Source organism: Lissotriton helveticus, chromosome 9 (genome assembly GCF_964261635.1).
Source record: "Lissotriton helveticus chromosome 9, aLisHel1.1, whole genome shotgun sequence".
NCBI classification, from domain to species: domain Eukaryota; kingdom Metazoa; phylum Chordata; class Amphibia; order Caudata; family Salamandridae; genus Lissotriton; species Lissotriton helveticus.
The window spans coordinates 1,041,649,800-1,041,676,129 of NC_136070.1; the positions used below are offsets into that span (position 1 = coordinate 1,041,649,800).

Sequence of the window (26,330 nt, forward strand, 5' to 3'; positions counted from 1 at the left end):
TTATGTATCCTGTTTTTTCAATGGGTTGGATCTCCTTCTGTTCTACTGGTCGTAACTGGATATGGGTCTGTTTGCTAAAGTATTTGTCTAGCTCTAGGTAGTCCCCTTTCTCCGCTTGGAAGGACATATCGTGCACTGATATGGTCCGGATTACCAGGCACATGTTTTTCTTCCAAATTGCTTTTGCGGTTTCTCTTTAAGTAGCAGAGACTTTCCTCTAGTCTTCTTGCCAATGTCCTCCCGACCTCAATTCATGCTGCTTTCTTCAGAGATTCAAGTGTTCAGTCGATGTAACATTCACATTTCGGTAGGTGACACTCTCCAGAACCATCTTGTTTTTGTTTTAAACTAATTTTATGGTGGTTTTGTAATTAACAAAGTATAGGCACAGCTCTGACATAGAGAATCACTGTTTCCCACATGACACATTGTCCCAACACCAGTGCAGAGCGCTGTGCTCTGTGGTGAGATTCGCCGCATTTCTCCCCAGAGTTCGTCAGTGGGCCTAGGTGTTAAAGAGTTACGCCAATGGCAAGCCAGCAGAGTTTTTCAACCTATGTTGGGGGATTGTGGACAATGGCTAACCTGGAAGGGGCAGTAGGGGGAAAGGGTTGAGAGCAGAGATGGCCTATCAACTGAAGGGGCGGGGTATCAAGTTTATAATGTGGGGGTGAGGATGATGGACCTCGAGCAGAATTTTGGTTGCAGAAAGGCAGGAAAGGGAGATAGCAGCAGATTAAGGTGGGTGCACACTTTCCATTGATAATGCATCCTGTGCTGGTGCTGTTGGGTGTCGTTGGAGGCTCCGGGCCTCCTTCCTGTGTAGGCACCTGGCCTCTGCCATTGTGCACTGCATGGGGTAATTCTACTCTACCATTACATTGTGACTGTGCATTTGGCTATGAGGAGGGCCAAGTCAAGAAATCGGGAGATGGCTATCTTCGGCTTTTTGTGGCATTTGTAAAGGCCGATGGCCCCAGCTTCCTAGGTGTCTAGACAGGGTACTTTAGTCACATTGGAAAGAGTTTTGTCACCTCTGTCCAATAAGTTATTCGTGCAGGGCAGGCCCAGAGAGTGTGCTTGAAGTTGTCCGCTGTTGAATCACAATGTGGTCAGGAGAACGTGGTATCCACAAAAAGATTGTATCTTTGCTGGGGAATGATATGCTCTGTGCAGAATATAGAACTGTATTAACTTGAACTGTGTTTTGCGTGACACTCCGAGGGCTCTAGACCATTCCCTGTCAATGAGGGCACGACTGTGCTCTGTTTCCTATGTATCCCTAAGAGGGGCCAGGAAAATCCCGGAGTGGGTTTCCGAGGCTTTCTAAATCCAGGTGAGCAATCCCGAATAATATGGTAGCCTCTCTTAAGATTTCTCTGGGCCACCTCCACCAGCCTGGAGGATATCGTGGGTGAATAGGTTCCAGGGGTCAATGCCCCCAGCAGCTGTTACTGTATCAGCTTGGGATTTAGGGAGCATGTGCCAGCTGGGCTAAGCCGAGCTATCCAGCAGGATAGCCTCTGCAACTCAGCTTCGATATAATAAGATCCAAGTTCTAGGCCCTCATGTCACCAGCCTCAATGGGAGCTTCAGCTTGGCCAGCGATGTCCTATGCCAAGATGGGTGCCAGACAGGCTCATCAAGTATCTTATCCAGGTCGCTGGAGAAGATGTGGGGTAGTCCCAAGGGGAGGTTAATAAAGAAGTATAGCAGTTGAGGAAGCATCACAGTCGTCGAGACAGCAAATGTGATTTGGTGTAAATTTGTTTAGTATTTTCTGAAAAGTTTGTATGTTTCACACTGCGGAGGATTTGCAGACCTCTCAGATCTTAAGATAAGAACTCATTTGCTGCCACCACATGAACAAAGATGCAGTAACAGTCATTTTAGGACTTCAGGGACCGAGTCCTAAAGGTTAAAACAAGATATAAGGGGGCAGTGTATGGATACACTGTTCACCTAGGTCTAGTGGGGGAGAGTCCCAGAGGCAAAAATTATTTCTTTCCCAATTTTTTTTTATTGAGCAGTTTAAAACAACATATACAACCATTGCCCCCACTTCTTTTTCGGGTGATGCAGCGAGCGTTGGAAAAAGAAGTGCAGAATAGGAGTCTTTGGTATGATGTGTCAGATTACATAGTACTGGATAACTTGTGTGCCTCCCATCGCCGCAGTATGACCCACACTCCCTCTCCCAATTGGCCTCCAGAGTCTTTTTCGTTTACCCGCGGAAGTCAGATTATAGTGGAGAGGTATACGGTGGGGACTCGAGCTTTCCATATGTAAGTGCTTGCCACTGGCCCTATGTCTTTGTATGATTTTGTGAGCATGCCCTCGCCCAGTAGATAGGCTCCTCTGCCAGCCTACACCACTCGATATTGGAGCTTAATTCTTGTTTCAAAAATATATTTATAATCATCACAAATTTGGGGTGTATCTACAAATCCGTTGTAATTAAAAATATGTATTTTTTAAAAGCACAGGCTCTCACGGTTAAAAAAAAAAAAAAGGGGTGGGTCTGTTCCCAGGAGGCAGTACAAGGTAGTTTATAGGAGGGTGTGCGGCCACCTTCCTGGGCCTCCATGAGGCCCTGGGGACTCCATCCCATCCCCACGGCCAATATGTTAATTAAAGGGTAGGCTATATTTTCTCTCCCAGCTACATAACAGCAAACCTCACCCCAGCCATAGTACTCATTTTAACAGTGTGGTTGAAGGCAGAGCACATTACGTCAGAAAACATGATAACATGAGCAAAACAATGCAGGCCATAGATCTCTATGCAAGCAAAAGATTAATGTAAAGTCCAGGAAAAAGCTTGACGTTTCTTATAATTTCCATGTAAGACGGCGTCTGACGTATTCACTGTCAGAACTCACCTGATTAAGAGACCATAACCTTGTAGGCAGCACTAGTTCCATTCCCTCTAAAAGGGATCAACAGCACCACTCCTGCACATGGCCATAAAGTAATGGGAATACCTTTCAAAGGGTGGTAAGGCCAATACACATCAGAAACATGATCTGTAAGATGAGAACAGTAATGGCTATATGACCCAGCTGGTTAAGTACTACATAATTCTGGATATTTACTTTTCATAAATGAGGGACGGACCGTAAGGTGAATCTCAGAAATAGAACTGGCGGCCATATATAAAGCAAGCGTGGCCCGTGTGGTGAACTTTGAGGGTAAACCATGGTCATCCATGGTAGAGCATTTATAAACCATGATTGACTATGCTGAACAATAATAAACATCATGGGTGTAGATAGTTCTTTTAAAAAAAAAATGTATTATTCTTTTTATTAAAGAAAGCATCAGCAAAAAAATTACATTACCGAGGTTACTTCAGAGTTGCAAATTATACACCAGGGGGTCACAGGATAAATAATATTCACAAACGAAAGGGAACTTCACGGGGAGGGGGGTCATCAAAAACAGCATTTCTAGGTGGCGTACAAATTTCTCCTCTGTAACGATTCCAGGGTCCCCATACCAGTGACCACTTTCGAGGGCGTCCCCTCGCAAGATACCTAGTTTTTTCCCTAAACATACACCAATCTAAGTTGTTTTCCCACACTTCTAGGGTGGGAGGTTGTTCGACTCCCCGCAGCTGGGCTATATTTCTTTTAGCTAACCTGAAGCCCAGAGTAGACCATCGTGTCTGTGAGGTATTTAAGTCGGTAGGCTCCCATATGTTTAGGAAGCATCTCCTTGCCTCTGGCATCAGAGAGACCCCAAACACCTTATGCCGAGTGTCGTGTATCTTGCGCCAATATGTGGCGATGTGTTCACATTCCCAGATGATGTGTAGATAGGTACCTGTAAGATCACATTGCCGTCTACATAATCCCGTATCAGACAGTTCCATGAGCACCAGCCGGGATACCGTGACGTAGACCCTATGCAGTATCTTAAGCTGAACCAGCCTCAGGTGAGCTGGAATGGCGACCTCCCTTGGGGAAGACACTGCTGTCTACCAGTCTTTGTCATCTAGCTCTATCCCATCCTACACTCAATTGTCCCTCAGCGCCTCAAGGGGATCCGCTCTATGATTAATTAGTTTCTTATATATCAAGGAGATCGTTTTTTAGGTCTCGCCCTGGAATTAGCATCCAAAGGATGCGTCCAGGGTTGGAGACGTATAGTTAGCTGTCTCGAGGGAAGGACGGACGAGAAGGTGTACGAGTTTTGCTTGTCTTGGATTTCACTGCGTGCACGCGCTTTTCCTTCAGCGTGTTTCTTTGGCTGTGTAAGCATGCTGTCAGTTTCGTTTACTCTAGCGCGATCGCTTTACTTGAATTCTATCGTTTTTGTAGACTGAATGCTTTCGTTTTTGTATGCTTTCGTTTTTGTAGCTTTTAAAGACTTTCATTTCTTGCTTTTTAGAGCGCGATTAAAGGTGTCATTATTTTTAATTGAGCGCGGCATTTTTATATAGCACACGACATTCAAAGCCGAAAACACCAGCAAGGGTAATATTACAGGAAAACTGCCAGCATGATGATCGGCAGGCATTAACCTCCGCCTGCAGGATATGTTTGCACTGTAGAGTTATATGTCCCATGCAGTTGAAACGGCGGCGGAAGAAATGCAAATTCTACAGTTGGAAACGGAACAACAAGTCTTGGCGTCAACATACATAAGTTCCCGCGCGCACGTCTCAAATGTAAATGCCCATTATGTCAAGCGGTTTCATATAATAGGGTCCAATTCGCGCAATTTACCACTGCAATTAACAAGAAGCCCTTTGTCTACAAGTTGGGAACAGACATATTTCCTTTATTTTTTCTCTTTTTTTTTCTCATGTCTCCAGTTCTCTTCTTCCGTCTTCCGTTTCGGCTTTTTTCCATTCACCTAACTAGCATAATCCATTCCTTGCTCATTCCTCACATTCTCAAATGTTTCCTCTTTCCATACGCGCTTGTTTTCAATGCTACTAAGTGTTTTCTTGTCCGTAGAAACGCTATTCCTCCTATAAGAAAGCGCAATGTGGCGTAACGAACACAAATGCCAATTTTACAGTGGGAAACGCAGGAACAAGTTTTGCCGGCAACATACATATGTTCTCGTGCGCATATATTTCATGTAACTAGCCATCATATGAAGTGGTCCAATACATTACGGGTTAGTTCGCGCTATTTAAAAATGCACTTAAGAAAAAGCACTTTAGCTGCACGTTGATCATAAGCATATAAACATTGTTACATGCCGCAATTTATTAGGATACACACGCAAAGCATACTGCCCTATTAGCGGCTAATACAGCAAGTTTCTAACATTTACACACTAAATAAAGCCCACGCACGCGGCACATCCATTCCAGGTGTCCCGCCACAAGCACATTCTGCAGGGGGGAAGTGGAAGGGGGGAGGGGAAACAGTTCCAACATTTACAGAGTAAATAAACAACATGCACGCGGTACCCTCATTCAAAGTCTCTGGCTACACGCACATTCTGGAGGTGGGAGAGGTGAGGGGGGTAGCCGCAACCCGCCAAGTACAAATTGTTTCTGTTTTTCAGCCTTTAACAAATTACATATATTTTATTGTGTGCGCATTTTAATATAGCACACTTTACACAAAAGCGTACAAAAAGAAACAAACCGTTTACAACATTTCATTATTTGTATAGCGCAATTAAAGTAGTTATTCTTTTGTAGGCTTTCAAAGTTTCGCTCAGAGCGGGAATTTAACTTAAACGCACCATTTAAAGTCTTTCCTTCCTTGGTTATTTAGCGCGGCATCTTATATAGCGCAAACATTGTTTACAAGTGCGAAACATGTGACAAAGTCGAAAACAACAGTAAAGGGAACATTAAATACAAATTGCCAGCATAAGTAAGAAAGCACAGCTTATCCATTCGCCTGTACCTTTCCCAATGTTTCAGTTACAAAAACACAATGATAATAACAATCTGCTGCATTAAAAACAGCGTGTGCTACACATTTATTTGGCTAGAAGCCCTGCTCTCCACAGCTCAGCTCAAAGGTGCCCTAGTGAGAGAAAGGAAAGGGCCCAGCCTCACTCTGCAGTATTTGTTACAGCTGCAAAGTCACGTTTCCCATGCGGTGAAAGCAGCGCCAGCGTTCACATTTCAGTAAAACAACCCGTGACTGCTTTACTAAATAGTCTATTCCCAAAATTTATTCCCAAGCCACTTGCATCACTTTCCTCACATTAAAAGTGACGGAAAAGTGGCGCGAAAGGCCTGTAATTCTAACCAGAACTGTAATTTGGGGCAATTCACTTCATGTTGCTGTGCGTACATGTGTAATGTAACTAGTCATTACATAAAGCGGTCCAATACATTAGGGTCCAGTTCACGCTATTTAAAAAATAAATAAATAAAAAGCACTTTTCCCGCAAGTTAAAAACAGGCATGTAGAGTTTCTTACACGCCAATATTTATTAGCATATACACGCAAAGCATAATGACAGATTAGCTGCTAACAGAGGCAAAGTTACAACATCCGCGTCCCACACATCGCAGACAGACACTCGCTCACACACACACCCCCCTCCCCCACAGTCACACACACGCACTCCAAGACACATACACACACACGCACGCACACGCACACACACACGCACACGCACACGCACACACACACACACACACACACACACACGCACACGCACACGCACACACACGCACACACACATACATACACAGGCCGCCCCCCCCGCGCGTGTACATGCTTCTCTCCCCCCCCCCCCTACTCCCCTCCCCCTCCCCCCTCAGCAATGCACTCACCGGCTCTCCTCAGCTGCAGGGCCCGGCAGCAGGACTCATCTTCCCTCGTTAGGCACCGGGGCGCAGGGTAGGCTCCTGCCTGCTCCGGTGCACGGCTCCAATCGCGGCTCTTCCGTGGGAGGCGGGGTAGGCTCCCGCCCTCCTACTTCCTGTTTCCTGTTGTCGCGCCGGCCTGCCTGACTTCCTGGTCGCAGGCCGGCAGAGTAACGAGGATGTTTTGCGGTATTTATTTATTTATTTAATTTTGCATTTTTATATAGCGCAGACTTTACCCGAAGGCGGTATTTATTTATGTATGTATTTATGCATTTTTATATAGCGCGGACTTTACCCGAAGGCGTCGGAGGCTTCACAACAGGAACACACAACATGGCTTTACCCTTGCTCCCACAGCAAAAGTTCTCAAACTCCTGCAATGAGCCATCTCCATTCACCCGATATGTGGGAGATAGCGAGTGTCGCTTCAAGCATGTCACAGAGAAGATAGTGCACATATACATAGTTCCTATTCCTTTGGCTCAGGTACCCTCGCCTTATGCTAACTCTCATTCGTTATTCCGGTGCTCCTCTCTAGGGGTTGAGGGCACACAGAGTCCCCGCCCTACCTAAGCAACACAATTGGGGGCCAACTCAGATAGGCCATGTTTTACTAAATGGCTTTGGTTTGGAATACACACTGAATATCATTGAGCATTACAAACACCCTGACAGGTAGTCGAATGATGCCCAAACTGAAATTCAAGCTCCAATTCAGTAATTTGAAGAACTACACTGAACTGGACCAAAACAGACTTTTGGTGCTTTCTGGACTGCAGGTGCATTCTGCATGTTTACCCAGACTTTGTCTCAACCTTAAGCTCCTCGTGTGACCCTGCTGATGACTGCTGGAAGTACTGCCTGAGAGGAGAACCCCCCCCCCCGCAAACTGCCCTGCAAGCCAACTAAACAAACAAAGGCAACATGAGCCACAGAGAGAGCTGGAAGGCTTCCAGAGACGCTCAAGAACAGTAAAAATAATAAAATCCAGGTGAGCTTGCACATAGAATGGGAGTCTCTGTAGGCGCGCTCAAAATCCAGCTTCGTAGAGATCTTTTGTTTAAGTAGGGTACCCTCTTTCTTCATCAACCCCATGATTCACTAGCCTCCGTCAAGCGCAAGCAAAGATCGCTACCAGCCTTGGTCCTGAAAATGCACCCTTCGAGCCATCATTAAAAGACTGCATGACCCTGCGTTCCTGTGCAAATATCAAACAGCCACCACCTCCACCACTTACCTAGATCCCATGAAGTCCGAGAACTAGTCCCACTATGTGAACTCTAGGTCTAGCTTGGTCAGTATTACAAAATGTTGTTTGAGCTGGAGCCACTCCAAAAACACACCAGATTCCAGAAACCAGGATTGTTGACTCGATGTGATTAGCACCTTCAGGGGCAGAGCTACACAATCCTAGTGTCTCTAACAGGAAGGCAGCCAGGTTCACAACACATATTGCATTGCAAATGCTATAGGTGTCACATTTGTGAAAGTTAAAACTATTGGCATTGTAAATGACAAAGCTATTACTTTAGCTATTACTATAGCTATTTTCACAACCAACACATAAATAAAAAAAATGTAATTCGCAATACCAATGGCTCAAACTTTCCTAATGCGAGACCTATTGCATTGCAAATGCTTGTTCAGGAAGGTGGCCCTCCAGCATTCTATCCTCCAGAGGTGAAGCCTCCGGGGGTTCCACATCCCCTGGCAGTGCTGAGTGAAACGAATGCCGGACCTGTGCATAGCGGAAATATTAGGCATTTGTTAGTTCATATTCCACCTGCATTTCCTCAAACGATTTAATCTTCTCCTTCCCCAAGATATCCTTAACTGTGAAGATCCCTTTAAGGTCCCACTTATCGAAACCTTTTGTCCTCCAGAGCTTACCTAGCTTCTCGGAGTCCCAGAGTGGGGTGGCCATGGTCAGTTTATCTCTCCAACCCAGGGAACTCGTGGCGTCATGCCAGATCTGGACTGTATGATTGGTTGGCCCCGTCAAAGTCAGTTTCTTCGGTCTGGAGTACAAGGCCCTGTTTTACCTACCCCCGGGAAGAAGCCATTTATCCATGGCATATCCAGGGTCATCAACTGGACCCTATGTGCCATGATTGATTGCAGCCAGCTGGGAGGCCCAATAGTATCCTTTGATATCCGGGAGGGCGATGCCTCCGTTGTACCAGGGAAGTGTTCGCTTATTCAGGGCAATGCGGGGCCTGCCTTCCCATAGTGGACTACGCTGCAAGCTCTCGGTCTAACGAAAATAACCGGCAGGCACAGTATCCAAGGTATTCTGCAGGGCGTAGAGAAAGTGAGGCAGATCCATTATTTTAAAGAGTACTGCCCTACCCAACAATGAAAGAGGAAGCTTCCTCCAGTTGGCAATATCACTCCTGAGCCTCTGCAAAGGAGGAAGGAGATTTCGGGCATATCTAACCGAGGGATCAAGAGAGATAAAAAATACTTGAAATCTTCTGTATTTACTTGTATGGGACAGTTTCGCAGAGGGACAGGGGGTCTCTCCTCAATACAAACAACAAGGATTTCCCCCAGTTGATTGAGAGTCCCGAATTTCTCCCAAAGGAGGCCAGGACATCGAAGATTACAATAAGGGACTTATGGGGAGAGGTCAGGTAGAGCAGAATATCATCTGCATATAAAGATATGCGATCCTCCCATTCAGGGGATCACCGCATGCCCTTGATCGACGGTTCCCAACGTATCCAGGCGGCAAGAGGCTCCAAGGCTAACGAGAAAAGGATGGGGGGGACAGCGGGCAGCCCTGACGGGTGCCCCGATCGAGCGAAAAAGGTGCTGAAACTCTGTTATTTATCACTATTTGGGCGAGCGGTTTCGTGTAAAGCAGACGTACCCATCTGATAAATTCGGGGCCAAATCCAAATTTGGCCAAAACTGCCCACAAATAGGGCCATTCAATCGTGTCAAAAGCCATGGTTGCGTCGAGCGATGCAATTACAGTTGGCTCCCGTAGAGTGTGGACTCTGGCTATCACCCCGTGCAATCTGCGCAGATTTAGGGACGTATTTCTATGGGGCATGAAGCCCGATTGGTCAGGGTGAACCAGACCACTGACGACTTTTACCAGTCTATTCGACAGGAGCTTGGCCAAAATCTTCGGTTCAGCATTTAACAGAGAAATCGGCCTATATGAGGTACAGTTAGTTTTAATCTTGCCCTCCTTATGAATTACGACCACCGTAGCCACACTCTGATCCCTAGGCAGAACCCCTTTATCTCTAGATTCAACAAACCTATCTTTCAAGTGAGGTGCCAACTTATCTGGTTTGAGCTTATAGAGTTCAATATATGGGGCCTAGTGCCTTACCAGAGTTCAAGGAACGGATGGCTTGGGCGATCTCGTCCGCTGTTAACGCACTATCCATAAATTCCTGATCTTCAGGGGAAAGACACGGGAGCTCTATGTCTCGGAGTAGTAGCTGGGAGCCGGCCTCCGAATGAGGGGAGACCGACGTGTAAACTGTCTGAAAATGGTCCGCAAACCTATCCACTACGTCCTGTGGTTCGGTAAGCAATACCCCCTCCTCTGTTAGGAGCTCTGGGACGAGGCGGCAAGCCCAGTCTCTCTTGTCCAGCCATGCAATAAACTTCCCTGCCTTATCCCCCAAATCATAGAGCCTGCCCTGCTGTTTCCTACCAAGAGCCTTGGCCCTATTAGTGACGAGCGTCTTGTAGTCGTGTTGTTTGAGGCTCAAAAACTAGGTTTGGCCTGCGTCACTCCCAGTTCCAACTCTCCCTCTAGCTCACCAATTTCAGTATCCAGGTCCACCACCTCCCTATTCTTCTCCTTTTTTGAGCCCGCTATCAATGACAGAGCCTGGCCCCTAATGACCGGTTTAAAGGCCTCCCACAGGGACCGGAAAGAGGACACCGACCCCACGTTGTTAGTGAAGTATTTATCTAGCGTTGTAATGAGGTCTTTGCAAATTTTGGGATTGCGCAGATACCACGGATTGATGGGGGCCACCCTCCCCGCTGTACCTCGAGTTACGACCACGTGGACCCACAGCGGAGAATGGTCTGAAATGCCCCTGGACAAGTGTGTGACTTCTGTTATGTAGGATGCTTGTGCGGCGGGGACTAGACAATAATCTAATCGCGAGAGACTATTATGCGCCCGAGTGGAATGTGTATTGCTTTTGATCAGGGTGGAGCAATCTCCAGCCATCAACTAGGCCCATTGCGTCCATGAAGTCGGGTAGCCACCGCATCGCCCGCCCCGTTTCCCGTGGGGGATACCTGTCCATCATACCAGAGACGACTGCGTTAAAGTTGCCTCCCAGGATTAAAGGCCCCTCAGGGAGAGCAAGTAGGAGCTTCCCCAAGTCTGCAAATGTTGTGCCCTGTAGCCCCGGAGGAACATAAACTGATAGGAAGGTTATGTTGTGACCCTCCCACAAGCCCGGACTCCAATGTATCTGCCACTTCCATCCTCCCACGTGGAAACAATTGCCAAAGGGAACGCCTTGCGGATCAAAATGACGACTCCCCTGGAGCCCGACGTGAACCCTGAGTGTACGACCAATTTGTACCCCATTCTGTGTAGAGCTTTACATGAGTTCTCGACGGGATGCGTCTCCTGAAGCAGGGCCACGTCTGACGCTTGCCTTTTAAGATACTGAAGGACCACACTTCGTTTAATTTTGTCCCCCAGCCAATTAATGTTCCAACTCAAAATCCTCACTTCCCTACCACCCATCATTTACATGGTACAGTTGACAAACCTCCGCATTTTGTCTATCGATCAAATGTATTGTGCTGATGCAACCAACAAACCACCCAACAGGTGAACCAAACTGCCCTCCCCAAAACCACCCCACCGCCCCGCCCACTGGGCTCCAAACTGCCCACTGAAAAACCCAGAGTGCCTGTTGCCCTGAAAATTCCAAGGAAAAAATAAAGAACTTAGGGGGTAACAGTTTATGAGCTCCGGTCCGTGTCCCCAGCTCATGTAACAGTTGGTTCTGAAGAATGTCAATTTAGCAAATTATCAAATACCTTGCACCCCTATTGCCCTATCATAAGTGTCCCATCCCCAACCACCAACATCCCCCTTTTAAACAGGTCGAGTATTCAACTGGCCTCAGCTTCAGGGTGGCTGACTGTCTGCTTTGCCGTCTTCTCCTAGGACCGCATGGGCCTGAGCTCCCCGATATTCGAGCCACTCCATTACCGCCCCTGTCTGATCAAAGAACCATGCTCAGCCCTCCACCTCGACTCTGAGACGGGCCGGGAACAACATCGAGTATTTCATGCCCCTTTCCCTTAAATCTCGCTTCACCGACAGAAAGAATCTCCTTTGCTTTTGCACTCTTTGCGTGAAGTCTGGGAAAAAGGAAATGGTAGCATTTTCATGCCTGAGTGGGGCATTGGCCCTCGAGCTTTGAAGGATAGCGTCTCTGTCTCGGTAGTTAAAGACTCGGGCCAGCATAGGCCGCGAGGGAGCACCCGGTCTGGGACGGCCCCCGGGACCCTGTGCGCCCGCTCTATAACAAAAAACTTACTGAGGCTTCAGGTGCTTGAGCATGAGTTCTTCCACAAACAGGTCAGGGCCTGCCCCTCTGATCTTTCAGGCACACCTAAGATTCGGAGGTTGTTACGGTGGAGGTGGCCCTCATAATCATCCAGTTTGAGGTCGATTGAGCTGCGGGAGTTCTGTAACTCTCTGACCTCCTTTTGTAGTTGAGACGTCCTCCACTAGGCTGGAAGCTGTGAGTTCAACTTGCTTCACCTTCTCATTGAGTTTCCCCATATCAGCCCTAATCAAATTAATATCAATGGCCATGGAGTCCATTTTGTGCTCCAGCAAGGTTTTCCCCCCTGTAATAGCGCCAATGACGTCTTTCAGGGAGAGCTCTGGTTCCTCCTCACTCTGGTTCCACTTCGCAGTCTCTTCAGAGAGCCTTCCCAGTCACGTCTCCTTCGTGATCGTGTAACGATCCAGTTTATTAGCCTGGACCTTTTTGGAGCCTTTGGCCCCAGGGCCTTTCCCACGATCCATTTCACAGGTGGAGGCAGAACTCAGTTGTGGGCAAGCAGCCAGGACCCGTACAATAGACCCACCTTGCGCAGCACGCCGAGCCCTGGGCCAGCAGTACGGCCTCGAACCCCGGAGGATCACAGAGGTCCAGCGTCAACAAGTCTGCCCTCAATGTGCCATCTCGGAGCGAGCTATCGCGGTCTTAACATTTCCCATTGTGCCACCATGCTGGGAGGACCACTGCAGGCGCAATGCCAGTGGACTCAGTCTCTTTTGCTATTAAGCTGGTCGTGTCGGGGTCTGCCGCCAATTCACGCCCTTACTCCTCAGCACACCGTAACTCCCAGCGTGGCAATCGTTGGCGCACCCAAAATCACAGCATCAACCTCCAGTGGCGTAAACAACCTGGCTCAGGGGCAAAGAGGGCGGGGGGCTCCTCGCACATCAATCAACCAGGCCAACCAAGGGATTACACCCTATCGGGGTCCACCGCTGTGTTATCTTCCAAACGCGCTGCACTACACCACCGTTGGAGGGCCAATCCCACCTTCACACTGCCGAGTCCCATGCACTATTTCGTATGCCGCCTGCATTGATGTAAGTGGTGGCCAAGTCCTCCACAAACTCGCGGGTCTTCACTGAGGTCAAGGGGGGAGGGGAATTCAAAGTCTCAAATTAGGCACTTGCCCGCCTCCTCCAGCTCCGCGACCGGCATGTAGAAGACCGCAGCCGTAATGGCAGCCGCCGCAGCACCACCACCACCACCACCACCACCACCGCTGCCTCCTCGGCTCCCTTTCGCCATTCCCTCCTCCACTGCTACAATATAAAGCCCCGATCCGGGCTACTCGGGTGATGGCGGGCGGACAGCCGCAGCGGCTGCAGCTCAACCGTCAGGGCGGGCCTGAAGTCGTCTCCACCGAGCTGGCGCCGTCCCTGTGGGCCCCGGATTCAAGGCCCAGGCAGGGCCCGCCTCCAACGACGGCCGCAGCTCCGCGATCAAAGCTGTCACAGACACCGGGGCAGGCAGGCCAGGCTCCGCTACCTTTCCGGCACACGGGGTGCATACAGGACTGCCGGATAGTCCGTCAGGATAGTCGTTAGGGCTCACAGACGACCGAGCTCACATTCTATGCGGCCATCTTGGATCACGCTTGGCCACGCCCCTGTGTAGATAGTTCTTAGCAGGCAAGAAAGCAGTCCTTCATTCTTTCTAGTGGGGGATTGTCCCACATTTTAGGGAGGCAGTACATGCCTTTCGGAAGTGGGTTGACATAAGGTAGTTAAAAGCCGGGGTGATCCATGCAAAGTACAGTTGCCTAGATCACCACATACCTGACTAACGTGCTATCTGTTATCTGGAGTGTTGGCCAGATAGTGTTGGCCAGATACCCTATGCAACACTGCTGAGGCTGGGTCTTATTGATGATTTTTCAGAAACATGCTTCAGTAATAGAGATAAGCATAGTAGCCACAATCATTTTGTGTGCACTACTCTCTAAATGTGGAATGAAAGCTTATCTTGACCAAGCTATTCTTTGCAATCTGTTTGTAGAAAGCCTAATGTAGGTTTATGCTTTCAGCACCTACTAGCCTACATCTCCTTACTAATATGTTCCTAAACATTGGCAATCGGAGAGAACCGTTTTTTGTAGTAAGTAAAGGTTGTCTCATAAAGTAATACCACGCACTGTTATCTTTGATCGGCTTTGTCTGAAAATCTTTGGACCAGCTGCAAGCAGTATGAGCAACTGTTAGGGTGCAAACCAGTTGTAAGGTGAAGCATATTTGGAAAAGAAATATGTGCAGCATATGTAAAGCTTTTTAAGAGAATGTTCTCAGTTTCTCCTACAGTATTGAAGTATTCCATATACTTGAATAACAGGTGATTACCTAAGGTAGGAGAGCTTGAGTTACTATACAAGTAACCTTTCCTTCTGCCTTCTTTTGTTAAAAAGTTGTCAAATAGACTTCAAAATGAAAACAAATGTGTATTTTTATTGCAGAAATAAACAGAGAATGCACTTTGCGTTGTCAAATTTACTACAAGAGGCACAAAATAATTTAAAAATATTTAAGGTAAGATTTTTTGGACATTGATTTACCTCGGTGTTTTCATATTAACTTTCAAAGAATAAAACATTCTCTTGTAAATCACATAACTGATGTGACAGAATTTTGTAACGGTTTCTTGTAACTTATCTAAATTAAAATAGACATTGTTTTGCAGTATAAAATGTAATTATATGTTTGGTCCCAATCTCTGTGGATACTATCATAGACTACATATCGTGCACTCTAATATGTATTTTTTAAATTCCTTCAATTATTCACCATGTTGTTGACATTGTGAAGAATGAATACTGAAATAATGTGAGCCACGTGGGGAAGGAATTTAAGCAGGCTGTGACTAGGGCAGACGGCTTAAGGAAAACTCCTCTCCTTTGTATTTTGCCTGAGATGGTACCCATAGTTTCAACATTTTATGATTACTGCTTCTTTTACTTATTGAAGACTCTGAGCACTTTAGTTGCTTCAAAACGTGTAAAATACTGTGACACCTTCATCATTGGGCGTTAAAGTCTTGACTGTTGAGACCTGGTACTGCTTAATGTGTGAATGCAAACAAAAAAGAACAAGTCTAACAATCCTGTAGAAATGCTTCACATGCAACATTTCCTAATAATACATCTGTGTTTGTGCTCTCTCCCCCCCCCCTCCCCCCCTGTTCTTACCTCAGTGGTTTTTCATTGAATTGGCACCACTCTGACTGTCGGTGTTGGCTATACTACTAGATGGGGTTGACTAAGACTAGAGCGGTTGGGGGATCCTGCTCAATAGCTTTGGGAAATCTCACCTGCCAACCTGCTCTGAGTTACTTGCTTACTTACTTGCTTGTGACTGCACTTCCCTATGTCCCAGGGGCAGAGACACTGCAACTTGTGCAACTTTTTTTCTTCTTCTCTTACTACCGGCCTCACTTTGCTCCATGTTCTTTACCACCAAAGCACTGCATTTGACCTGCTTACTATGACACTGCATCCTCGTCCGATTTCTGAGAGTACTTCCTTCTACCTGTTTCGCTCAACCCCCTGCTCAGAGATTTATGGAAGTCATGCAGCACAAGAAACCTTCTTAGTAAGGATCATCTGCGATTCCCTTCACTGTAGGAGCACCTTCCTGCGATGTTATCTTTCCCTAAATCACAGCATTCCTGCTTGTGCTTGCCCACAGCGGAACCCCTAGTCAGTAACACTTTTTGCACGGGGGAGCGGATTCCTGAAGTTGCTGGGTAGCATCTTTGGAGCTCTTCTGGTTGTCAGCATCTGATTTGGATGAGTTGTCACCCTTCCCACCCTGCCTCCTGATCTCAGTGAGTGAAAATCTCTTGACCTATGTGCAGGGCAGCAGGGAAAAAAAACATTGACACCCCAAGGACCAGTGATTTTTGGGTAATAGCCACTCCCTGATCTATTTGCGATCTTTTTCTCTGCCTTTGTCTGTACACCTGGTATTTGTGGGTGTCTACTTGATCTGCATTGCTCAGACGCATGACACCATTGGGTTCAGAAACAGGCAAAGCCACCCCCGGGTGGGTCTTTGCCACGTTATAGAGGGGTGGGATGCAAGAAGGGTACTCTGCGTGTCAACTATACAGATGAAATAGTACTTGGACCGGTCCTCAGGATACAGGTCTGATATGTTACCTTTGGTGTACAGCCCTTGGTTTGTGTCATATGAAGCATGTTAAACAGTAGCTTCTGGCCACGGATATAGCGCAATCTTTGACTTGGCAGTGTGAGTTGCTAATGCTAAGCCACTGCACATTCACAACATCAAGGAGGCTGACCCCTCAGGCCCATCTGAGCTCAGGTGGCATGAACACACCAAGCAGCCAGCTTCCCGCTCAAGTTTGAAAAATTCATTTCAAACCTGATTATATTTGAATTGGATTGTATTGATTGGATTTGATATTTGTACAGGAGCACTTGCCGTCAGGCGACTCTCCCAGGCCACCTTTGCTGCAAAGGCCTAGACTAATGCAGGAGAAGAGATCATTCATAAGCAAATAAAGAGGAAACGAACACTAATGAATGGATTAAACTGATTTATGTTTCTAGCACACATTCAGATTGTTCCAGTGCTGACAGCATGTAAAGGCTAACATTTGTAGTGTCACATCGTGCATTGGAGCATGTTTATTTGAGTTATGGCTCCATTACTTTCATTTTTTGTGCCATCTCGGTCTTCAGGACCAGAGACCAACAAGTAAACAAAGCACTCTAATAGCCAATCGATTGTAGTGATTTATTGAAAAGGCGCAGTAAAGTCACTTACTTTTATTGTTTCGACTAACGTGAAACTCATCGTATAGAAGTTAGGTTGTTCATACTGCCCCAGATTTCTCTCTTTAGCAAGACTTGCCCATTTCAGATTGATTTGCAAATATTGCAGAAACCAGATAAAATTCACTGTATTCCCTGTCTCTGCATGATGGAGATTTGCTTAACCCTTTGGGTGCTGGTGACGGAACCACTCCGTCACCAGCCACGGACGGGCTGTGCTAATGACGGAGTGGTTCCGTCCCGGCCCCGCCGCCACGCCTGCGCGGCAGCGATTTCGCGCCTGCGCTGAGCGTTCTATTGAGCGGGCGGCCGTGACGGAACCACTCTGTCACAAGCACTGCGCGCCCGAGGCTCGTGACGGAGTGGTTTCGTCACGAGCATGGCGGCGCCGCGCGGCTCCCCCTCCCCCCTAGCACTGCGGCGGAATTACCGCCGCAGCCAAGGGGTTAAGAGTGAAGATTTTCATTGTGTTTAGCCAGTGCACACACACACTCCATATATACGTTTGAGGCAGTCTGTTATCTGCACAAGGGAGTGCAGAGGCTTCATGAACAGCAACTTTAGCAATTCCAAATTGAATGCAGGCCCATTCTGGTTGTGGTGCACTTATCGTCGAGCCATCTTTTAGAGGGTGTTGTCCACAATGGAAAATGTTTTGTTCTCGCAACAAGCCATATATTTTCCGTACTTACATGTAGTCACTAGGCTTGTAAATCTTCCTCATGTGTGAACATTCTTCAACTCTATTGACTACAGTGGGATTGCCCTCTGCAAATTCCGGACTCCATCCTTGGAGACTCAGTATATTGAGGTGTAGGCTTTCAACATCTATGACCAAATTGAATTGTAAAGTACTTGTGATTTTACGTAAACCATTTAACTTTGCTTCTAGATCAAGGATTGTGTTTGATTAGCATGCAAAACTGCAAAATGACTCTTCTAAAATGTCACTAAATCCTGTATGTTGTTCTTTCCTTGTAGAATGGAGAATTAATTTATGGCTGCAGGGATTATCACAATAGTCTCTCTGACTTGAATGAACTTTCTCATCACTTGAAATCTTTTTTTTTCCCAGCCAATGGGCTGATCAGTGGACCGCACTGTACAAGGACAGTCATTAAGGAACTAATTAATGTTATAACAATGACTCTATTAAGCACTACAGAGAACTACAGGGCAAGTGACAAGAGGCCAATCCCTATTTTACAAGGAAGGAACTACTGTGAAGCCAGTCACTTTAGTAGGGACTTGATGAGAAATGGTAAGTATTCTTGCACAATGTGACCGAAAAATGTAACATTTGCTAGGCCATACTGTGTTCCATCTTACTCTGCTGCTAGAGTACAAAGTCTGTGGTCTTTAGGCACATGCTGTGACATTGTGAGCTGGGTAGATGATGGTTATAAGGAGCCAATGTTTTGCATTTGCAGTATGGAAAATTAAATTTTTGCCTCCACTTAGAAGTTAGGTTTTTTCTTCCAGGTTTGGTTGGCAATATGACCTTGCATGGAGTATATATTCAGTGGAAGAACTGCGAGTGACACCAGTCCCTGGAGAAGTTTGTAATACTTGTAATACAGGCCCCATGTTTCTTCAAGCTTTTAGAGGGAAAGCTTTTGAAGTAATCAAATACTTTATGGTGTGGTACTGGAACCAATACCATAATTTCTTAGCAGATAATTGTTTGCTAGTTAAAAGGATGCACAATAGACAAGTGTTTACTGTGCAGCTCGAGAGTTGTATCCCATAGACAAAAATCCCATCAGTAAGCCTGTGTCATGATAAACAACACCAGTTTACCGTTGTATACCTGGAGATATAATCCTCACCCTAGTTTCTATACTAGTGGATGTTTTTTTTTATGGATGCATCTAACAGCAGATTTCTCAGCTTCCGAATAGTCCCATGCGCCAGACTGGATCAAGAGGTTTTCCAGCAGTGCTTCCTGCACGCCCGTAGGTGGTGTCATATACAGTGACTGATACCACCGAAGAAGTGACAGAGCAGAGCTGTAAATAAGCGTTAGCCCTGCATGCTGACATCAGTTTCTTCATTTCTTTTACCTTCTACACGGATTCAGAGTTTTATTTATTTATTTATTTATTTTTATTTAGAAGCTTGTAGAGCGCACGGCTACCTCCGGCGGAAGTGTCCCGGCGCTAAGATTACATGAGAGTCCCCATAGAGAGTAACCAAGAGTACATCCCATTAAGGGAAAGGAAATACTGAACCTGAGAATGTTGCAGACCTAATGATTAGTGAACAACCAGGTCTTGAGTTTGCGTCGAAAGGCTGGCTCGGAATCAGAGAACCTGAGATCAAGAGGAAGGCTATTCCAAAGCTTGGCAGCAGTGACGGTGAATGATCTGCCGCCACTACGAGAGAGCCTGAATCTTGGCACCGTCAGTAGACGCAAACTGTTAGATCTCAGGTATCTAACTGAAGAAGAGATCTTAAGACGTTTTCTCAGATAGACAGGGCCGATTCCATGGATTGCTCGGAATGTCAGGGTCAGTATTTTAAAATCAATGCGTCGGGCTATAGGAAGCCAGTGAAGCTCATCCCGGTAGGCTCTGACCGAGGTACGAGCAGGGATATTACCAATGAGCCGAGCTGCCGCGTTCTGGACAATTTGCAGGCGGTCAATTAGGTATAGGGGGGCACCTGCATATAGACTATTCGCATAGTCTAGATGGGTGGTAATGAGTGCCTGGATAACTGTTTTGCGAGATGATTGAGGGAGGTAGGGGAAAATTTTCCTGATCATCCGCAATTTGGAAAAACAAGCACCTACCACTTTGTTGACTTGGACACTTCCAGACAAAGCGTTGTCAAAGGTGAAGCCAAGGTTGCGAGCCGCTTGTACAGGAAAGGGGGGAGGATTCAAAACGGTAGGCCACCAAAGACTTGCAGGGGGGGGGATTTCTTGCTGAAAAAGAGAACCTCCGTTTTGTCGGTGTTGAGGGCAAGGTGATTGGCTGCCATCCAAGTGCAAATATTGCCAAGGCAGTTTCTAAAGTTGGAAAAGAGGGAATCAGAGCGGTCTCTAAAGGAGAAAACAAGCTGAGTATCGTCAGCATAAGAGACCACCCTGACACCCCAAGACTCAACTACCTTGGCAAGAGGGGCCACATAGGCATTAAACAATAAAGGGCTCAGGGCAGAACCCTGGGGCACTCTGCACAGGAGGGGTTTATCCTCGGATTCAAAAGGGTGCAACGTAACTCTCTGAGATCGACTGGACAGAAAAGATTTAGTCCAGGCCAGCACTGTCCCTCCTACCCCTAACTGTTGTAAACGGGTGGCAAGTATATTATGGGATACAGTATCGAATGCAGCGGATAGGTTGAGGAGGACCAACATGGCCTCCTCGCCCCTATCCACTGATTCCCTGATGATCTCAGAGACTTCTACCAGCGCCGTTTCAGTGCTGTAGCCGGTTCTGAAGCCGGACTGGGAGTCGTGTAGAAGCTGGTTTGATTCTAGATACTGCGCCAACTGTTTCTGTACCACCTTCTCCAAAATCTTGGCAGGTTTGGGCAAGAGCGATATGGGCCGATAGTTGCTAAATTGCAGGGGGTCAGCACCAGGTTTTTTCAGTATAGGAATTAGCCTGGCCTGCTTCCACACTGAAGGGAACTGACCGCGGGACAGGGAGGTATTCCAGATGGAGAGAAATGGATTTACTAGAATAGGGGCAAGAATGCCCAAGACTTTGGCCACACCAAGTTTGTCAGATTTCTTACAACTCCAAATTTTGTTTCACAGACAGTGTATTAGGGAAGATGTCTCCCCAAAAACATCAGAATTTAAACTGTATTCTGAGTCGTGCAATAAGTGCACCCATATGAGGCCAGAGACAATACAGCGGAAGGCAAAACTTTACATCGCCAAACATAAGAAGAGGTAGTGTTCAAAATAGCGGTCAAGGTCCTGCCCCCGAAAGCCACAAGGCTGTTGTCAGTCGCAGTCACCAAGTAGGTACTGAATACATTCTTCCTGAAATTGAAAATCTGCAATAAATGCAAAAAAAACCAAGTAGGACTCATCCCCATCTTGCTTGGCGAGACTTCACAAGGGCATTAATCGAAGGATCTGGTGTCACCTGACGCCAAGCCGGTCCTTCATTTGGTCACAATGCACCCTGATTTCCCTGGGCTGTCTTCCACCCCTCAGCAGTTAACAGTGTTCAAGGGGCCTACGCTGCAATTTTCTGGACCTACTGGCTCCCTCTGGTGTGCCTTTGGGTCCAACTGAGCCACATGGACTGTCATTTGGCCCTCCACCAGCGGCCATTTGCTCCGTCAACTGACCCCTCGGGCCATTTCTAGGCTCATATTGATGCTGGTCCAGACTTCTACTCTATTCAAGGGTCCACGCCAGCTCCTTTCGTGCAGGCCCCACTGCCGAATTCATTCCTGACAGTTTCTGATCTTGAGCCGACATTGACCTGTGCTGGGCCAAGGTCATGCTTTGAAATTACTAAGGTGCAACCAGTGTTTATGCAGTCCGGACATTCAGTCTCAGCCGCTCCCTCGTTGTCCGTACTGTCCGAGAGTAAGAGTAGAGGCCCTCTCTGTTGCCCATTCCCCTGTGTGTAGAGCACACCCAATGCCCCTCATGTCACTGATGAGGACGAGCAGGTGGACAAAATGCACCCTCTCACTACTCGGATGAAGGGCTATATTGAGACTTTCAGAATTCCAGTTGGCTTGATACCTCCACTGTGATAGAGCGGGACTTGCCCCCCTGGTCCACTAATGGAATAAAGTGAATTTTTTGCTTTTGTACTGTAAAGAGCAATAAAGTACTAGACTTGTAATTATCTGCTTTTGAAACCAAAGTCGGTTTATTGACTGAATTTCTTAATCCGGTCTGACTTCATATGAGCCACTTAAGAGTCCTGGCACCTTTATCTAAGCCATGGTCAGCCTGTCCAGGAAGCTGACCTATGGGCAGATTGCCTAGAGCAGCCCCTGGTGATCCTGACATTTTAACAAGACACCAGGTGCCTAGGAGCCTTGTGTTGCAGGAGTCTGCAAGCAAAGTAATACTGAAGGCTTTTCCATCAAACCTGCCAAGTAGGAGTCGAAAGGTATAGTGCCTTTGGCCAAAAAGATTTTCCTCTGTTAGTTAGCAGGTAATTGAGATTTAAGGGCACTTATTCTGCAGGACGTTACGTATACACTAGCCCAAATGATTCAAGACTGATAGGACATACCAAACTGTATGTTGCATGCAAGTATGGACCCCACTGACTGCATAAGCCATGCTATAGGCACCAGTGTACTGCTTAGAAGATATGCCTTGATGCAATCATCTGGGTTTTCAGGTGATATCCAGCGTCCCAATTAATCGAATGTAGGGGCCCCCTGAGAAATGATAAAAGGCAGACTACCAGGGGAAAACAGAACCAACCAAGAACAAACAGGTCTGTCCCTTATACTTGATTCCAATGGCTCACATGGAGTCCAAAATTATTCCATAGCAGATTTGAGTTCACCAGAATGCATAACCAGCCCACACAATTGACAAAACAACATAGTAGAAAAATACAAAAGTTGTATTTATTGACTTCATCACAGATAAAAAATTCCATCATCAAAGATAACATAAATAACCATATTCGCACATCACAATTGCACAGTCCCACACAACCCAAGATTCTAGCATTCACTCAACAACATTTAATCTCATTCTTTACCTCCTCTCAACACATATAACAGCAAACATACACATATATCCATCAACTATATCATTACTCATCCTTCTCAAGATTTCAGATGTAGCACACTATAGCTGTCCTGCGGCGTCTTCCCAGTAAAACCAGGGACCAGAAATCGTAATTGCAGGACAGAATCAAACAATGCCAACGCGCGTTTCGGTGCCGTGCCAGATCTACGGCAAACCTTCATCAGGGCATTCAACAGTGGGAAATGAGGGGGCATGAACAATATCAACACAGCAACATAATCTGTAGTGGGCAAAAAGGCATATATTTTTTTATAAAAAATATGTATATCAATTTCCAATTCATATTTCAAATACAAACATGTCATGAAACAAGAACATTCCAATATCTAAATATTTCTTCTTTAATTGTTTATCCTTTTTTCCTTTTTTTCCTTTTTTCATGTGACCATGCATTAGTGAGCTCAAAATCTGCAGTTTTGAATAGCCATAATGAAAGAAATGTAAATCCAACCTAAGGACAAAGCGTCCCTTATGAACATGCCGTTCAGTGGATCAAGACTTTTTTGAGTGATTCTAAGGTACTTTTGGTGCAGCGGCTCCAAAGCTCGTTTGATTTGCCTTCTAGGCACCTGCACCAGAGTGATTTTTGTCATGCCATATCCCTGGGACTTGCCCATCCTGCTGTCCCACAGATGTTACCTGCGGTTCATAGTGGGGCCAGAATCTTTATTGATGTGCAGTACTTTCACCTTTCCTCTGCGTTACCTTTGCCTCTCTTGTGTTCACCAAAGTTATATCAGTGGTCGCTGCTCATCTTCGGAGGTCAGTGTTACATATCTTCCTGCACCTCAATGACTGGCACAGACAACCTCTGAACTACAACCGTACTCTTCGATCTCCTTTGGGTTCTCCATCAACAAGCTTAAGTTCCACCTGAGCCCTATGCAGAGAATTCCTTTCATGGGGGCTATCATGGACACGTTAACATTCAAGGCCTCTCCACCCCGGAAGTGAGTCTGGTCATTCAGGATATAGTCCTGACGTTTCAGGCTTGGTCCTGCGTATCCGTGAGGATGGCTCTGAGGCTGCTTGGGCTCCTAGAGTCATGCATCCTCCTTCTCCTGTACACCATATGGCACATAAGGACGTTGCAATTGAACCCAAGGTTTCAATTGTCCCAGAGCCTGTTTCTGCCTCTCCAAGGCTGTCCATGTTGAACGACAGATAGCTCAATATCTCCTTTGTGGCATATGGATGCAAGCCTGACCTGCAGTAGACCACTCTGCTTTCTCCACCCAGTCTTTGTGGTTCACTAGTGGGGTGGTCATCGGGGAGAGATGGTGATCAGAGGCTCTACTGTCCATTGGAGAGTCTGCTTTACATCAACCTTCAGAGCTTTAGGTGATATAATAAGCCTTCTACTGATGATCGGGGTAAAGCTGGTAAAGATCCTAATGCATAGCATGGCCACTATGTGAGACTGTCGCACACAGGGCAGGGGTCCTGTGTCAGGAACTTCTGTCTCTGGACTAGCATAGGGTCTTCTGGTAGACAACCACCTTATGGGGGTCCCTGAACACCAGAGTAGAGGAGCAGAACAGGTGTCAGCTGGCGGACCACTGCTCCATCCTGAGGTTTGATTTGATTTGATTTAAACATTTATAAAGCGCAACGAATGCCCGGAGGCGTCCTGGCATGCCCTGGCTAGATTTGTTCCCCACGATTGAGAACAAGCAGTGTCACAGCTTCTGCGCACTGTAGGTTCTTACCAAAATGTAATTGGGAGATACATTTTGCCTGCATCGGGGCACATATCTCCCATTCACATTCCAGCCACTACTCTCCTACCTGGAGTTCTGAGGACAGAAAGACATTGTGGCGCAAAACAGGACTATGTCCAGGGGAATAGTCCTCCATCCAGGTGATTAGTTCTCTGCATTAAAATCTGCTACTCTCTGGCAAACCAGGAACCCCGACTGGCTGACTCATTTGACCAGGACCAAGGCCATTACGATCGCATTGGCCAGGGATTTGCCAGGTCTGGATACCTGTGAGACTGCAACATCAGCCTTGCTAAACATGTTCATGAAACACTACTGGCTTTTTTGACTAGAGGCCTTTTGCCCACACTCTGCTGCAAGAATTCCTCTTCTGAGTACACTCCTCTAAATCTGCTGTTTGAAGTATTCGTTGGGACGGAAAAGTCCCTCACATCGTGAGGGACATGCACACCTGCCCCGAGTGCCTCCGCTGCAAAGATGTCTGGATCGCCAGTGCTGATTTTTGTTGTCATAGGCAAACCGGAACTTTGGCATGTCTGACAGATTGCATTCTTCTTGGACTGGAAGGGGCGCTCAAAGAACTATTGTCATAGTTGTCAAAGGCTATTGCCTTTGCTGGGAGTTAAGTAGCATGAGCGCAGTGGTAGCAGCATAATGTGAAGTAATCAGTAGAGGTGAACAGGCCTTTTTACCTGTGTTACTGGAGTGAGACCTTCTGGCTCACTCATGTAAAGTTCTGCTGCTGTGTGTTTCTCACCTTTGGCCTACATCAGGTTAGTATGTAGTGCTGTGCATGTGATTGCATGTCTGCGGTGTGAGTATGTGTACATGTGAATGGTACAACACATGGATGACTCTGGGTTTCCTTGTAAGAGACCCAGGGCTGACTGGAGGAGCATGAGGAGGAAGAGTACCCCCGCCCTCAGCCCCATATGGAAGACAGATTTGTGAATTGCTGTATTTTTGTGGCCTGGTGGGAACGAACGCACACACGCAGGCACACACACACTTCAGTGAAATTGAGTGGATAGGAGAATCATAAAAAGTAGGGCTGGGGCCCTCGAGTAACCTTTTGATGCTCATACCACTGTGGCTGAAATCCAGGTGAAAGCTTCTGGTCACTGCTATGGCCTGTGTTTTAGGGATATCAAATTTGGAGTCACTCCTGCTGTTACAAACTACTTTCTGCAGGAAGGGCACGACAGAGGAGTGAGCACTTCAAAAGGAAGCAGCTCCCCAACCAAACTTCAAAGACTATGTTTGAATTGTGTTTTGTGATGATGGGATGTAGACTCTTCTCAAGCTACAACCACGATCCTCGTCATGGTGCACCACAAAAGTCGCTAAATTAACCTGTGCTTAAGCCTCTCATGGCATAAAAGTAGTCAGACTTAACTTAGAAGCTCTGTTTAGCACACAAATAGTAACAAAGTGAGAACAAAGCACAAGAAGAGAGTCCTGTTTAAGGCAATGTGTGTTTGCCACCGCATCTGCAGGGGACTGCCCCCTCCTATTTGTCGGAGCTACTCACCCTCTATGCTCCTACTCGCCAACTAGGATCATGTGGGAGGGGTTTGGGGTGCGTTTCTGCGACCAAGAGAGACAGAATGGGTGGACGCACGTTTCCGCTGTTGGCTGCCCAGCACTGGAACAAACTCCCCGTGCACCTCCGGACAGATGATCGAGAGAGCATTT

The 26,330-nt window shown here is 46.8% G+C and overlaps 1 protein-coding gene across 1 annotated transcript in view; it reads left to right on the forward strand.

Moving 5' to 3' along the window:
• The window catches only part of IPPK (inositol-pentakisphosphate 2-kinase), a 350,009-nt gene that overhangs the window by 206,855 nt on the left and 116,824 nt on the right, over positions 1-26,330 (forward strand). Inside the window, exons 8-9 of the mRNA XM_078661382.1 lie at positions 14,821-14,893; positions 18,142-18,421. Of these exons, the coding sequence (XP_078517508.1) occupies positions 14,821-14,893; positions 18,142-18,421 (353 nt within the window). The remainder of the gene's footprint in view (positions 1-14,820; positions 14,894-18,141; positions 18,422-26,330) is intronic.